The sequence below is a fragment of the Sminthopsis crassicaudata genome, chromosome 2 (genome assembly GCF_048593235.1).
Source record: "Sminthopsis crassicaudata isolate SCR6 chromosome 2, ASM4859323v1, whole genome shotgun sequence".
In the NCBI taxonomy this organism is placed as follows: Eukaryota; Metazoa; Chordata; class Mammalia; order Dasyuromorphia; family Dasyuridae; genus Sminthopsis; species Sminthopsis crassicaudata.
The window spans coordinates 621,171,757-621,189,178 of NC_133618.1; the positions used below are offsets into that span (position 1 = coordinate 621,171,757).

At 39.0% G+C, this 17,422-nt stretch overlaps 1 protein-coding gene across 2 annotated transcripts in view; it reads left to right on the forward strand.

Moving 5' to 3' along the window:
• The first annotated feature begins 500 nt into the window (after positions 1-500).
• Positions 501-17,422, forward strand: part of ADPGK (ADP dependent glucokinase) — a 31,674-nt gene continuing 14,752 nt past the window's right edge. The window contains exons 1-3 of one of the 2 annotated variants that reach the window (XM_074296267.1): positions 501-816; positions 6,912-7,137; positions 14,155-14,217. In XM_074296267.1, the coding sequence (XP_074152368.1) occupies positions 593-816; positions 6,912-7,137; positions 14,155-14,217 (513 nt within the window). In that variant the 5' untranslated portion in view covers positions 501-592. The remainder of the gene's footprint in view (positions 817-6,911; positions 7,138-14,154; positions 14,218-17,422) is intronic. The other variant, XM_074296266.1, reaches the window with a different exon arrangement.

The following is a 17,422-nucleotide window of genomic DNA, read 5'->3' on the forward strand; positions in this document are numbered from 1 at the left end:
CACCAACTTGTGTGAGCGGGAGCGGGGCGCAGGGGACTGAGGGGAGCCTCAGAACTGGGCAGCGCTCGGTCACCCTCCCCTCCCCCCAGTCGCTCCCTGCAGCGCTTTGCAGATCCGCGGCCGGGAGCCGCGTGGGGGCCCAGGCTCGGGGAGGGCGGAGTCAATCTCCCGAAGCCGGCGGAGGTCGTCCAAGCAGCAGCAGGAGGAAGGGTCGGCAGGGTCAGAGGTCAACGCCGAGGAAGGCCCGATCAAGCCGCCCCTGCCTTCTAGCACTGCTGACCGCCTCTTCTGCTCTGCGCCCGCCCACCACCCGCCTTTGCGGGACAGACCTAGGACACCATCTTAGAGCTGAGCAGAACCGGGTTCCGAGGGACTCAGCCGGGGCCCGGAGAGGAGGGGCTTGCCCACAGACTTTCCTCCCTCGGATTGACGAGGGCCGCGAGAGGGCGTGCGCGGGCTCAGGCCCGATCGCTGACGTGGCGTGCGTGCTAACGCAGGGCGCGCGGTGACGAGCGGCGCGCGCCGGCAGGATGCGGAAGCGCCGCTCCGGGCTGCCCGTTCCAGTGAGGAGCCGGTCTCCTCTGCCGCAGTCATGGCTGTGTGGAGCGGGCCGGCGTGCGCGGGCTTTCTGGCGCTGGCCATCGGCTGTGTGCTGCTGCTGCACCCCGAGCTGCCCGGCTCGGCACTGCGGGCGCTCCGGAGCCCCGAGCTCTGGACGCCGGCGGCTGGGGGGGCTTCCGCCGAGGGTCGTCTGGCGGCGGCCTGGGAGGCGCTTATCGTGCGCCCCGCGCGGCCGTGGAGCCGCGTGGCCGTGGGGTGAGTGCGGCGGGCCGGAGCCACTCGCTTGTTGACACTTGGAGTAGGGGCGCCGGTCCTGGAGACGCCCACCGGCCGTCATCGACCTCCTCCCCCCAATCGTGAAGGGAGAGGTGCAGAAAGTGCACCTCTCCCCCTTGGCCTCCAGCTTCCCGCGAGGGGCGATGGGGAAGGGAACGAGAGGCTGGATGTGCTGGGAGTGTCTGGCGAGAGCGAGAGAACGGACGTGGGAGGGAGGGAGCGTGGGAGGTGCTGGCCGAGTGAGGGACCGCACTGGGCATTCCCCCAGAACTGCGGCAGGCGTGGGGGCCAGACCCTCCTCCTCCAGCCACCTTTTTTTCCTTCCGGGAAGTACTAGTTGTAGCCGCAGACGACCCCCAGTCCTCTGCCAGCTGGTTGGAGGATCCCGTCCTTTTCCAGGGGACACATTTCATTTTAGAGGAAGATAAAAGTACATTTATCCCTTTCCCCAAGAAGAGAAAAGCAAAAGCTTAGAAATGTTTAAAAAAAAAATTAGACCTCAGCTACAGGATGGGGGGGGGTTAGATAAGTTAAAAAGAGACCTGGGGGTCGAGACAAAATGAGTCAGCAGTTTGAGGTAGAGGCCAAGCAGCTTTGGAGCCTTGGGTTTCATTAACTAGCGTAACTTTGAGGAATTGAGAAGGGATCGGAGTTGCCCAGCTGAAAGTATGTATTGAGGATTGGGTTCAGTTCTGGGCTTTGTTATTATTGATGAGGCGGATCCGGTCCACAGGAGAGCCTCTGGAATCTGGGCCTGTGAGGATCACTTGAAAAAACCGGGAAACAGAGATAGAGACTGAAGAGTTAATCCTGGTATTTGGAGGGGAGCCATGGAGAAAAGGAATTAACAATTTGACAATGGATGGAAATTTCATAGGCAAAATGTAATCTTGAGACTGTCCACGGGAGGAAAAAATTCTGTCAGTCAAAGCTGTCTGAGAGTGGAATGGCTTTATCCTGATCAGAAGCTTTCAAGAAAATGAAATGAGTTGTTGGGAAATGTTGTAGTTTGTATGTGTGTGGGGTGTGCAGGGAGGACTACCACCCCTCCCCCTGTGAGAGTCTGGGAGCCCTTTTCAGAGATTCTCAGCCTCCTTTGTGTCAGCTTCATCCAGCTCTTACCTGTGCTTCCAAGAAGCTGTGGCAAGAGCAGGGGCAGAGATTGAGGGCAATTGGTGGGTCACAAACTCCCCTTTAGATTAGGGGAATCTCCATGTGAAAACTTTCCCTGGGTGGAATGGGCAGATGAGAATTATATGTCCAAGGCCACAAAGGCGTCTGAAGCAAGTGCATTGTGGAGCAGTTAGAGCTTGGTCACTTGTTGAAGCCGCCAAGGTCATCCACTGCTTTCCAGTGCCAGTTGTCCTGATTTTTGTCTTGCTGCCGACCTGTGACTCTGGAAGAGAGGCTGACAACTGGATGCAGCTCTTCCCTCACTTAAATCCAATTCACTCCAAAGTAATCACCTTGTCTTGTCATTGTTTGCCCTGTTTGCAAAGAGAATTGATTTTGTAGTAAGTAGTAGGGATTTTTGGGGGGTGCGAGTTAGAGTAGGGAGGCATTGAAGTTCCTTCCAACTTGAAAATTCTGTGATTCTGATTCTACAAAATCCTGTAAAAAATGTTACTACTTGCCTCCCACACTACTGTGACAAGGAACGCCTTTTGTAATTTGCATTTCACTTGTAGACACTATTTCCCATCCTCCAGTTTACCACTGTCTGTGTTGTACAGTACATTAACATTCAGAAATTTTTTATATAGAGAGAGATACTTGTGACAGGTAAACTGTCATGTTTGAAGTAGGTTCGGTTCTTAGCTTTGATATTTATTTTAAATCTGCTTCTAGACATCTTAAGTAAAATACTACCTAGGCCTCAGGTGTTATAAATTATAGATTCCATGTTATTTATCATTCAGATGTGGGATTAAAAATATTATTGTCGGTCTTTTATGTCTTGTTTTCCTGACAAAAATCTTAGCTATTAGGACCCTTTCCTTCATTTCTGATTTGCTTTATTTTAACCTATCCTCCCTTTTGAGTCTGTAGATTCAGCTTTAAATTGCAACCAATACTTGAGCTTTCTGTACTTCAGCTTCTTTGTAAAGTGTAGATAATATTCTACTACTTTATTCATATAATTGTAAGGAAAGTGCTTTGGAGTTTTGGGGGGTTTTTTGTTTGTTTTTTGGAGAGATAGGCTGGGGAGAGGTGTCTGAATCTGTGTTATCTGCTATGCTTTCCTCTATGATCTATAGTTACCTGTAATTTAATCTCAGAATTGTCTGGGAGTACTAAGAGATTAAGTAACTTTCACTCAACACACAGCTAGGCTGCCAGGCAAAATATGACTCCATGCCTTTGTGACTTTAAGATAACTTCTCTCCACCACCCTGGTTGTTTGTCAAATTATTTGTGTGGGCCCTCATTAGCATAGACTTGTTTGATTCCTGGGTCTTCAGGGAAATTGCCATTATGTAAAGATAAATTAGAGAAAGCATTAAATGAAAAAAAGAGTCAGATCTGTACAGTATAAAGAGCTCTGGATTTGAAGTCAGGGAAATACAGATTCAAACCCAAAATCTGATGCTTTTTGTGATCTTGATGAGTTAACTTGCCCCCTCGATTTGTTTTCTCCTCTGTAAAATGAGGAAGTGAGATCAGGTGACCTTTGGGTCTCTTATAGCTCTGTGATCTGGTGAAAGGGAGCTTTTCTCCTCAACTTTTTCTAGAGCAGTTTCTCCAGTTCTGTCCCACCCTGTGTGGATAAATGTCACATCCAACTCCCTCTTCCTTGTTAAATTGTAAGTTTCTTGGAGGCAGCAGGGAGTCCAATTTTTTATCCATCTTTCCATCCCCTAGGTCTACCTTAATTATTGAGTTGTGTATATACAGGAGAATACCACATCCTGTGGTGGACCCACATTGTGAAATTAATCTGTTAGGTTTTGTCACATATTGCAGAAATATTGTAAAATGTTTCAGAAAAGCCTTATTTGTTTTTTTTTTATTTTGAGGATTGGGATGGGCCTGTTTTTCTTTGAAGAAGTCAAAGTGGAGACAGCCGACTTTGGAGACAGAAACCCCTTTGAGTTCAAGTCCTTATGGAACTAGTTACTTAGTAGATTGAGAAACTGGGAACTTAGGGTATAGATATTGAAGTTTCCTAATATGAGAATAGTAGAAAGGATTTCTGGAAAGAAAGCCATACCATTTTATATTCCATATATGCCGTAAATCTTGCTATTAGATAAGGTAAGAATACAGAAGTTAATGAATCAAAATGGAGAATTTGAGTAATCATATTTCAAAAGCTTCAGAAACAAAGTGGAATGAAAGCAGGAGAGAGTTATGTTTGGCAGATTGATTGCAAAGAATTAAATGATGAGTGGAAGTTCATAAGAAATGTAGACAAATCTTTATCATTTCATCTCTATACTCTGAGATAGAGCCAAAACATGAGTCCTTTCAAGATTTTAGTTGGTCAACAAACACCTTGCTCTCAAGTATTTTTTGTTACTGTTTTGTTTTTTGTTTTGAAACCTGCCTTTATTGCTCTATGCAGGAGAATTGAGTATTAATAGAAGTCTTGATCTTTGCTTTCAGATTTGGTCAGATTAGGTTAAGGGTAAGTGAAACAACTTGAGAACCTTTAAGTTATAACATTGGGAGCTCTCTATGGAAAGAAAGAAAGGGAGGGAAGGGAAAAAAAAATTTGGGAAAGTGGAAAGGACAGAGTTAGCTGGTGGTGCTGGCAGTACTTTCTAAAGGAAATATTTCCTGATTCTCTTATCAGACTCTTAGCCTTTTTTGTATCATGGAGCTGTTTGGCATTCTGGAGAAGCCTGCGGACTGTTCAGATTCATATTTTTAAATAAATAAGAAGAAAATACCTAAGATTAAATATTGTTATAAAATATTTTTTAAAAAACAAGTTCAGGGTTCCTATGATGTGAGTCCTTTGCACCTAAAATTATCTTGTATTAACTTTCCTGATTGCGGTTGTATTTATCTCTTCATTGTCTCCCTGGTGACAAGGATTGTAATATCTTTTCCCTATTTGTTATAATTTTCTTAATTGAATAAAGTATTATTATGTATTCTGGTTATTTATATATCCCTGTACCAAATTGTAAGCTTTGTCTGCACAAAAATACTGCCCTGTATAAACTTTGTCTTGCCTGTTGCCTAGAATTGTGTTCTGTACACAGTCTCTTAATTAATTTTACATTAAATGGGGACTGGAATTTTTGTGACATATCTGTATAGGACAGAAAGGAGACTAGTATAATGGAATGAGAAATTGTAATGGAGAAACAGTCAGAAACAAGATTGTATAGTAAACTTAAAAAAAAACAAAAAACACAAAATAAAACATTATTTAAAATGTGTTAACTTATACATAGGGCAAGGAAGAACTTATCCATTTAGTTTCCAAAATAGCAACTTTTTATAAAGTTAGGGAGGTACATATTTTCCAAAATACCCACGATATCGTTTAAACAAATCCTTCAGCTCCTTTTTATTAGTGAGTTTATATTTTCTTAGTTGTCTTAAACTATAAAACTTAATTAAAGCCTGTGAACTGTGGTTTTGCTTATTACTAAGATGAGACGATTTAGCTTCTTTAGTACATCTGAGCCATTTTCAGGTTCCTGTGGGGGAGTCTCACCATAGTTCTATTAAAAATGATCCAGTACCAGCCCCTGGGGCAGAGGGAGGTGAACTCTGAGGGGGTGGTTTGGCAGATGTTATAATTAAATCTTTCTTCTTGGGAAAGTAGCTGGAAAAGGAAGCAGAAGGTCTGTAAAAACCGAAGGTAGACAAACTGTGCAACTTTATTAGTTTCTCACTATAGTAAGTTTAAGGATCTTGAATGTTTGCTTTTGGTGTTCAGAAAAATTCAGCTGTTCTGGTTCAGCTCATAGTGGGAAAAGAACAGAATTCAGAGTGCTTGGGTCTTAATTGTGGATCAGCTGTTTGTATTATCAGGACAAGTTATTTACTCTCTTTGAGGCTTCATCTTCCATACCTGGAAAATGAAGGGATTGTTCCAGAGGATTTCTTTTGTTATCTGTCCCATCTTTAGATCTCTGATCTTGTTGTCTTTATGTTACTCATCATGGGCTAAAACATTGTTAGGCCCTCAGCCAATATGGAATGAATTCTTCAGATCCTTTTTGTGAGGAATGTGGGGAGGACAAGGTTCTCACAGAGGCTGTAATTTGACTACAAAGATGAGGAATGAGGGGAATAAAACCATTGGTCAATACTACTTTGGCCAGCAGTAATGCTTATAGTTGCAAATAAACTTTATTGTATCAAAAATGACAGATTAGTCTCTGAGTTTAGCAATTAGAGAAAAATTTAAGAGAGTTATATGTACTCAAAGTTTGGGGCTTAACTAACAAATTGATAGCCTACAAATTGCAAATTGAAAAGAAGAGAGATAAGAAAGATCTGTGATTTAGAGAAGGTGACAAGAGTGAGCTTTTACAAAAAGACAAAAAATCTGGATGGGGCTCTGTTAGGACAAATAAGGAGTAACAGATAAGTTGTGATCCATTAGTAATTCAAAGACCACAAGACATGATAGAGATTCAAACCTCCGGGTCCAAACTGTGATCTTGCTACTGCACATGCTTAATTAGTCTCATGTTAACTTCCCCAGGAGGCACTTAGGCTTCATTAACATGCAACATATGATCAGGGGAGTGGGACATATTAAGGAATGCATGTAGAATGATTCTGAAGGGTCTCTTCCAGTGGAAACTTGGAGGAGAAAGAGGAGTTAGGGTAGGATTTTAAGGTACAACTCTCAGCTCTGTTACATGTGAATTGTGTGTGAACTCAAATGGAGTTTCCACACTTGCTTCTTGCAGGAACATATTAAAAATTTAAGCTTCCTCACTTATTCTGAGTATTCATTCACTGTGCCCTTTTTGGGGTTCAGAATATTGTTTCTAATATTTTTCAGTCTTTTAAATATGAGACTTTAAATTGCTTCCCTTTCACAATACTTTCAATGATAAGGCATTACAGTTCTTTTTGCAACTTTTTTTTCTTTTCTACAGGGTCAATGCCTGTGTGGATGTAGTCCTCTCAGGAGTGAAACTCTTACAAGCACTTGGCCTCAGTCCTGGTAATGGGGAAGATCATAGTGTCTTACATTCAAAGGAAGATCTGAAAGAAGCCTTCATTCATTTCATGGGCAGAGGAGCAGCTGCTGAGCGCTTCTTCAGCGATGGGGAGGCTTTTCACAACATCTCCCAGATTGCATCTGCCCTCCCAGGAGCCCAGGTCTGTTCCTCTTTTGGGGTTTTTTTTTGGGTGCATGGTCACTGCTAGCTTAATGTTAAAAAGATATCTCATGTTTCTTGACATCAGGGTTTATTTATAATACTTGATACACTTGTAAAGAATACATTTTCTAGATATGTGCCTGTATCTCATAAATCTCCTTTAAATTCCCTTGGCTTTCCTAGTTCAGTTTCTTAATGTCACGTCTAGGTCATCTATTAAATCCTTCCACGTACACACAATACCAAAACTTGGGTTCTAACACCTTCTGACCTTGTTTTATTGTAACTGACAGTTTGGAGAAGTCTCTTTGTATATAAGGGTGATTCCATGGAGCCTTCTCCTTCAGGAATAAGATCACTTTTAGGGTGTATGTGCTCTCTTGATTGTGACTATGTATTTGTGTGTCCCTCCAGGAAACTGGAAGTAGCAAGTCTGGGATGAGTAAGGACAGGAGGCACTTGTTGTGGGTGTGAGAATTGAGCATTTCTGGATGGAATCATACATTTTGGCACTAGGATGCTCTGTAGCCTTTGTGTTAGGATTTAGCTCCATTCAAATCCTCAACCACTCCTCATCTTATGAACATGTGTGATTCACATCAATTTCTTCATGAAAAATGAGAGTTAGGCCCAGTGATTTCTATCTTAGCTCTAGATTCTATGTCCTTTTTTTCTCTACTTTTTCAAAAGGTTTTCCTCCTTGTACATATTTTGGACAAGAGCTTCTTGGTGTGATTAATGTTGGATACTCCAGATAGAAATTTGTTTATGTTTGCTGACTTCTGGAGCAAAGTATATGTCTGTTTGTAAAAGAAGGGAATGTCACTGGCTTGGTACCTTGGGAATTTTTGTGAAAGTTAGCTTTTGTTGAAAAGAGGTTGTTCATGTCAGATTTTCTCTTAAGCTAGAGCAAATTCCTCATTAAAAAAAAAAAATTAGAGCTGGAAATTACCTTAGAAATCCTTTAGTTTAACACTGGTTTCCTGATGGCTAGTGATGACACTTTACTACCACTCACTTTTTCATTGTGACTTGAAATTTTTTAGTTATTTATATAATTCTCCCTTTCTTCCCCCCCCCCCCAGCCCCTTTTTTGTAAATTTGCTCCATTACTGTCATTTTAAAAGCTTGTCGTGTCAAATGTAGGATTGTATACTTCCTTGTGATGGAAGTAGTAGGAGAGGCAATAAAGTGAGTCTCAGTGGCCAAAGTTCTAGTTCCCCTTTCTCCACTAACCTTGGACATCGAACTTGATTTGTGTGGGCTTCAGTGAAGGAGTGTGACTAGGTACTTTATTAAGGCCCTTTCTAAATCAAAGTTTTTGAATAGATTTGAGGGTTGAGAAATGTTTACTCCAGTTTTAATCTGTATTATTCCCAGGAAATTTTTGTGGTTTTTAAGATCCTTTGTAATAGAGGATCTTAACTTGAAATCTTTAGACTTGTTTTTAAAAAAAATGTTGATATATATCAATATGATAGTTTTCCTTTGTATTTTATGGATTTTAAATCATTATTCTGAGATCAGGTGCCTAAGTTTTCACCAGACTCTCTGGTAAAGGGACACAAAAAAAATTCCTGCTTTTAAAAGTGGGTTTTTAAGATTTTATTCTTTATCATCTATGAATATTTGATTATTATTTGTTGATTATTAAAATCAAATGAGATAGTCTTTGTAAAGTGTTTAGCACAATGCCTGGCTAGGTGCTTGATACAAATTTGCTATCATTATTATTAAGTTCATAATAACTATTTAGAAGTACCAGTTTAGGGGTATACAGGTAGTGTAGTGGATAGAGCACTTGCCCTGAAATCAAGAGGATCTGAGTTCAAATCTGGCTTCTGACATCTAACACTTTCTAACTGTGTGACCCTGGACAAGTCATTTAACCCCAAATGCCCTGGGGGGTGGGGGAGTACCAGTTCAATTCAATACAACAATACTTAAAAGTATATAGTATATACAGCATGTTGTTCTAGGTGCTAGGGATAAAAAGAGAAAAATATTACAGTTTCTGCCCCTAAGGAGTTTTAAATGTTTATTACTGTGCAAAAATACTTTGGTAGATGTGATCAGCTTATAAAATAGAAGGCTAAATAATAATAGACTTCTGTGTTAGCTCTTAATGAATAACTTCCAAACTGGTATATTCTGAACCATCTCTCAGTTCCAGGCGTCTGTTTCCATCTGTCCACTGAACGGCTTCCATCCTAATGTCTTGCAGATGTCGAACTCAGTGTGTCATCTTAAAGTAAAATCACAAACCCCCCCTACCATTAAATCTGTTCTCCCTCCCTTCTGTACTTCTGTTGATATAGTGTATCATCATTCTTTCAGAGGCTTGTACTTAAAACCTTGAAGATATCTTTGATTATTCATTAATCCTCATTGTCAAATCTGTTGTTAAATAGTAATGTTTCATTTCCATTCACTCTTTCATTTTCATGGCTGCTACCTTAGTTCAATTATCATTTCTTGCCAAGGCTGAACATTTCCTAACTGATCCATCTGGTTCCAGTTTACTCTTCAGTTCACCCTTACTAGTGCTGCTGTTATTTTCTTCTAAAATACAGTTTTTGGCTTAAAAGAGAGCAAGAATTAGGTGGGACCTTTCCCCAATCAGAAAAACTGCCATTTACAATAACTCTAACAAATACTCATCTAACTTATAACTAAAGAGCTGTTGTCTCTTGAGACCATACCTCCCCACTGTCTATCAAATGAAATGTACTTAGCCTACCATTAAATTGTCACAGTTCAACCCACTTTTCAGACCTCTTATTATAGTATTCTTCATAAATGAGCAGTACTTGGCTGTGTTTTAAACAAAAGTGGAACTCCTTTGATGGTCTGATGAAACCTGTGGAGATTGCTCAGAATCATGTTGCATAAAATAAAATACATAGGATTACAAAGGAGAACAATATTTGGAAATACTGTTAAAATTTTTTAAAAACAGCCTTATGTACTTTAGTCTCAGAAATCTTAGGTGATCTTAAAATCACAAGGATTGGCTGGGATTGGAAATGAATTTTAAAAAGTATTTTTAATTCTGCCATATTCAGTCATTTCATTCCCTACTCTCCAAGTCCCATTTTCCCTGTTCTGGTCTCACTTTCATCTGTGGAAGATAATTCTATACTCTATATTTTAGATATATTCCTGCCAGAAACGATTTTCACTCATTCTAGATTAAAAAATTCCAAGTACCTTTCTCCCTAGGGAAAGAAAAGCCTAAACTATCATAGATCCCTTATGCCTTTGGAAATCTCTTACAAGTTTTTCGGAGTTACAACTTACAGCTTTTCCAGAAAATAGACAAAATTCCACTGTCAAGATTGAATATAAGTTAAGATTTTAGTCAAGCAGTTTAATTAACAGATTGCATTCTTGGAGCACCCTTCCTTCCCTTTCAGCCATTTGAAGGATTCTCTTTTCAGAAAGAGGTAAAAAGAATGCTAATGTTGAGTATAAATCATCCTAGGGTTCTTTGAAGTCTGTTTGTTCCCTCCCTTCTAGTCCCAAATTCTTTCAAAAGAGAAGACCAAGTTCCTTCCAAATTTTTTGCTTCAAAGGAAATAGGTCTTTGGTAAGAGGAGGAAACGTTTTAGGACAGAATATTTTTGAAATATATAATTAAAGAAAGATTGATAAGAATTTTCTTTCAGACTAGTCCAAAGGCTTCAGATAAAGACATTAATATTATCTTAATATTTATACAAGAGGGATTGGGTGGGAGGGAGAAAAGGTGCTTTGTAGGCTCTCCCACTTCATTTGACCTTCACCTTGTCTTCTATGTTTGATTTTATTGACTGCATGTCCTAAATGCTTAGGTCTCTTCTTTCCTTCCTTTCCCATCTGTTTCCCCCATTCCTGTATATCACTGAAGGAAGAAAATTTCACAACTGCTGAAATGCCAACTGTGCTGACATGGTTTTGTAGCAATTTTTCTATTCTTTGACTCTCTGTCTCAGTCCCCTTCTTTTTTAGCAATCTCGTCTTTCCCTCTGCTGAGAAAATGAACTTCTTCTCTCCCATTTCATACTTCAGATTTCCTCTTTCTCATCTGCCATTACTCTAGTCTGAGAAAAGAGTGGTCCAAAGCCAAACCCTTTACTTGGTCTCATAATCCATCCCCTTCTTTGTCCTGTGGGAGCATGCCCTGTCAGTGGTCTTATCTCCTTAATCTTCATTATCTTCTAATCTGCTGGCTCCTTCCTTCTTGCTTGCAAATATGTTGAAGGTTCAGTCTTAATAATTTTTAGAGTTTGGTATAAAACACATTTTTTTCTGTGACACTATTTACTAAGTTCCAAGGATCATCGCTTTAGAACTGAAAAGAACTTTAAAGGTAATCTAGTCCAACCCCTTGAAATGAACAGATTGATTCTATTTCTGTTTTTAATTGATCTGATTTAAAATTAATTGATTTTATCCTGTAACAAATTTAGTGGGTCAAGGAGTCAAGTTTAGAATCTAGTTCTCCTGCTAATCACTGTTCTGTTGTGCCTCAAGGGAGTCCGGTTTAGTATCTTTATGTTACCAAGCTATCCTTTAAGGATGTCCGGTTTGCTCTTCAAACTGGTCAGGACCACTATCTCTAATCTTTCAGATAGACTCAAATGATGAACACATTTAGTCACAGAAGGGAAGGAGGGGGCTGTTGCTGGCACCTAATTTCCAATTTCTGATAAATCATATTATTGCCCATTCCTCATCTCTGTAATCAGTCGTATTATTTTCACCTTTCATGAAGTTGAGCTCTTTAACCAATAAAACTTATTCCTTGCCTATGAAGGTCAGCTTTTTGTTCTGTACTTTATCTATTAAAAAGAGCTGTGTCCTTTACTTGAAGTCTCAGATTAGCTGGGGAAGCTAAGATCCTATTTATTGGTAAATTTGCACTTTACTAATAAATTGATCATGCTTGGAGCTTTGTGCTTCAGTTTACCTTATTTTAACCATAAACACCTTTCATTTTACAGATAAGGAAACAGAGGCTTAGAGTACCCAAGGTCATACAGCTCATAATTGCCAGGTTAGATAAGTCCAGGTCTTTCTTAGTACAAGTCCAATACAGTACCCACCATGTCATGCTGCCTTTCAGAGTAATTTAAAAAAAAATATTCTTAGAGTCTTCCTTTTTAGCCTTCTATACATATTGTCTTCATTTCCTTCCCTTCAACCCTTCCTTCACTTTCAACTCTTTGAAATCTGGTTTCTCACCACACTACTCTATTGAAACTGGTCTTCCAGTTTAGCAGTGATTTGTTAAATGCTGAATCCAATAATCTTTTCTCAGTCTTCATCCATCTTGCTCTCTTTGCTGCTTTAAACACTAATATTTTCTCTTCAGTTAGATTTTGCAACACTGTACTTTCTGGTTTTCCAGTTTGTCAACTGTCCTTTGCTAAATTATCCTCCCATGTTCTGTCCTCATTATACCCTGATGACTGTCTTAAGGCCTTTTCTTTACTTTCTCTAAATCTCTCTCTTGGTGATATTATAAACTCCCGTGGAGTCAAGTATTTTTCCTATGCAGATGACTTTCAGATCTATACAGCAAACTCTCAACTCTCTCCGGGGTTCCTATCCTGCATTAGCAACATCTTTGCTAGATAATCTCACCAAGATTTCCTACAGGCATCTTAAACTCAATTTATGCAAAATAGAGGTCATTATTTTGCCCCCAGACTTAATTTTTCTGTATTTTGTCCCCTTTTGAAGGTCTCCCATCTGTCCTTTTCACACAAGTTTGCAGCCTTGAACTCATCCCTACCTTCCTTCACCTCTTACATCCCATTAATTGTCCTGGGTCAGTGATTTGATCGGGACTCTTCATGGATCAGCCTGAGTGGTGTGGTGGATTTAGGATCTGAGCTGTTCTAGGGAAGGGAAAGCTCTAATTCCAGGAGTGTCTGGTGGGCCTCCTCCTCTTAAGTCACTGACACCTTTTTAAAATGGAGATTTAGAATGTTTCTTTCTTCCAGTGAAGGTTCCAAGGAAGATTAGGAAGGAATAAATGGGCCATCAAGAAGGAAAGATAACTAAAGAATTCCCGTGTTGGAGAAAGAAAGACAAGGCTGGGGGGAGGGAAGGACACAGTAAAATAGCTTCCCCCTCTATCTCCCAAACTATGCTGAAAGTAGTTTCTTCCCTCCTCAAGAATCTTCAGGGCTTCCCTATTGCCTGCTTGCTGTCCCCCCACAAGACATGCTATCTCCTTTCTGTTTGCCTTTTCATAAGCAGAATCTTCTCTGCATTTTATCACCTTAGAAAGCTACCTATAGCATTGAGAAGTCAAGTGATCTGCCCAGGGTCACAGAGCCAGTAGGTAGAAGAAAGACTTAAACCCAGCTATTCCTTAAGTCTGAAGTCAGTACTTTATCTGTTTTGGCATTTGCCTTACAATACCAGAATATTCTATGAGATTAATGTGATGTGATTTATTCAGTCTTTCTTCAATTATTTGACTTATGGGGACATTAGATATTATCGTTAAAGGATCTGTCAGCACTTTTGTATAGATCAATTTCCCTTTTATTTATGACTCAGAAAGTAAGATCAGCTCTTTGACAACTATTGCATATGTTTTGGCACCATTTCTAGGCTATTGAAATCCTATTGGATAATTAGTAGAGGGAAAATACTATATCTTTAACTATAAGCAGTTTGAAACTCACTTTATAATCATTTTCCCAAGACGGTTAGTAAATTCTTTTAACTATTGCAGTTAAAGAAGAAATACTTCTTTTTGTCTTTTTAATTGAAAGGCCGTATTTCAGAATATATGCCCTAGAGATAGATTATTTAATAGAAAGATAGTATGTGCTTCTTGATCTAAAGTTCCTTAAATATAGTAGGCATTCAGCTATTCAAGTGAATCAGTAAGCTCAACCAATACCTGTGAAGCTCAGGAAGGAGCACATAAAAATTAATCCAATTATATTTTTAATATTTAGTTAAAAAATCATTTGCAAATCAATTTAACAAATTTAAATGAACTGTTTTACAGTTCTATGTTGGAGGAAATGCAGCTTTAATTGGGCAGAAACTTGCAGCAAATTCAGAATTGAAGGTAAGTGAAATTTCCCTATAAAAACTTTAATATCTTTCACAAATATTTCCATAATTTTATGATTAAATGAGTGATTTAAGCAAGTATATTTGACAGGAAAGTTGAGTCAAATGAGTGTAGGATGATTCATTTGATAGAATTTCTTGAAGTCTGTTTCACTTAAGAATTTAGAAAGCAATGCTGGCATCTATAAGGCCATCAGAAAAATATTATTGCTATGAGCACAATGAGTGCATCCCTTCATACTACTGAGGACTTAGAATGGGACCCTTTCTATCTTTCTTTTTTGTTGTAAATATATTAGGTTATTATGCTGACTTAAGTAAACCAGAGAACAGCTATTAAAACTTAGGAAGACTAAAGAAGAGAAGGCTGATAGAAGTTGTATGTTGTATGATATGAAGTTGTCTGTCAGCCAACTTATTCCTGGAATCTAGTTGTAAAATAATTAAGCCTTGAATTAAGGTAGTAGAATTGGAAAGTAGGATCATGTTGACAAAGTGTCCTATGAATAGCAAGAATTGAATCTGGTTAAATATTAGGAAAATGAGGGGTTTGGTGCCATCAGCATTATCAAGTGGTAATTTTTTTCCCTTTCCACTTATTCCTTTGGGGAGTTAAGTGGAAATCTCAGATAATTAGGAGATACTCTGTCATTGAGTAGTGAAAAAAAAACCAAAAAACGGATAAACTAGATAGAGCATTAAGAATATCATTGAGCCTACAGAAGGAGGAAATGGGACAGGCATGGAGCCAGATGCAATAGATAACTCAAGACCATTCCCTTTACATATATACTCCTTGGATTTGGTTGGAAGTTTATCAGATGAAAGCTCATGAGGTTACTCTCAAGCATGAGGATCATGAGAAAGACTGTCTAACTGACCTTCTCTGAGTTTGAGAAACTTAGAAGGTTCTGGATCAAATAAAAATTAAATCACCGCAGTCGCCTTTTTTTGAGCCATCTTTGAATTTGGAGGGGCTTCTTTTCCCTCTTCTCTGCCTGCCCAAAGCTATTTTTGAAAGAACAGCCCTCAGAGAGGCCCTGGGCTAATATCAAATTTTAGAGAAGCAAAAAGATATTCAGAACATTATATTTAACTTGCTTTGATGCCTCTGAAAGTGGGTGGACTGATTTTTTTAAAAAAATCATTATATGGGGAAAAAAAATGAAGGGGACAAAATGTTTCAAAATGGAGAACCTGAACCCACATCAAGATATTGAAGGGTGAAATAATGTGACAGTGAAGAAAGGAATACTGAAGCTTCTGAGTCATATCTAAAAGGCACTTCTTGTACAGGGTGTGAATATGGATTCATAGGTTCTTTCTGTAGAGCAGTTATCTAGTACAGATTAGAAGAAGAAAGAAGCAGTAGGTAGGGGAATGCTACCCTGCTGAGGGATAGCAAGACAAGTCATATATTGACAATCATGTATTGGCAGAAGTTTTCTGTCTTCATGGAGTTTGTATCAGGGATGAAATTGCCTCCCATGATTAATCAGATCTAATAGACAATTCCAGTATCTTTGCTAATGGTGATTTAGTTGGGGATAGATAGTACTACTAGCTGAGGACTACAAAGTTCTGGGCAACAGAATGAATACATGAGAGGCAAGTAAGCTATTATTTTTATTGCTGTCCATTGAAAGTAGAGCTCTAGAAGAGCAAGTCATATTGAAGGAAAAAAACAACTGATTAAGAATATGGTGTCTGAGAAAATGAATTTGGATTTCTGGACCGCTAGTAACAATATGAATTGATGGACTTTTGTCCCAGGATGTTTTAAAGATGCCTAATAAGAGCCAGAAAAATGTATTTCCTGGAGCCTTTCCAAATTCATTAAGAGAGCTTTAATCTGAAAATAGAATGTGAGGAAGAAGGCTGCGCTTTTGTGTCTGCTAAGGTACCTAATTCAAAGGAGTTAGTACAAGGGGAAAAGAAAATCAGCAAAGCAGATGAACACACTTCACTGGCAACAATATTCAAACAGAAAAATGGCAGTAAAGCCACTGATCTCATATGATGGTCTGCCACATTACAAAATATAGATGACAAATTGAACTTTAAATCTCAATGCAAGGTAGTCCAGCCTCGTCAGATGTCACTGGACTACCACCAATCCAGCCTGCAGCCCATCCATACCTTTTTATCCTGTATAATTCTTGCACGTGTCTTTTCATAAATCTGGTTTAGAATATCTACCCCCTGAACTGGAAGCCATCATTTGGTTCTTTAAATACTCTAGAGATATCAGTTTAAGAGTTGGGCTATATCCTCTTCTTCCAGTTATTTGATGACCTTTTTGGTCATGTGCTTGTACTTTATGGTGCCATTTGTTTCTTCTACACAAACCTTCCTTTAGAAGTATGGTTTATTCAATGGGTACAGCTCAGATAAAAGTGCTATAGACTAACACTTAGAATTAAGATTTTTACATAAAAATGTAGAAAAGCAGCTCAATATTAAAACTTTCTTCTATGTGTGTACAAATTGACACACAGAATCATATCTGGATATGCATATGTTATCTAAAATCTTAATATTCCAGGAAACATGGGGAGAAATATATGATGTAGAGTATTTAGATATGAAGATTAATTAAAGGAGAGATGGATGTGCTATTGTAATGATAATATCCTACAGACCACCCAGGCAAAAAGAGGATATAGATAAGGAAAGGAGCTCAGGAAGCATTTAATGTAGTCTGGAGACATTTGGGGCACTTCAACTATCCAGACGTCTGGAAGCAGAGCAGCTGATAAAATTTTGATTTTCCTTAATGATGATTTCAGGTAGCTCCCGATCAGATAGCATACTGGGAGAGCCCCAGGTCTGGAGTCAAGAAGACTCTATCTCTTGAGTTCAGATCCAACTTTAGAAACTTACTAGTTTTGTCTTTGGGCAAGTCACTTATAACCCTCTTTGCCTCAATTCTTCATATGTAAAAGGATTTGGAGAAGGAAATGGCAAATAGAAGAGGCAAACAATTCCAATATTTTTGCTAAGAAATATCCAAATGGAGTCACAAAGAACTAGACACAATTGAACAATAACAATTACAATTTTATTCTTTAGAAAGTTGAGGAAGTGCTCTTTTATTTTATTTTATATTGAGTTGCATTTTTTAAAATTAATTTTATAATTATTATATTTTTTGACAGTACATATGCATAGGTAATTTTTTACAACATTATCCCTTGTAC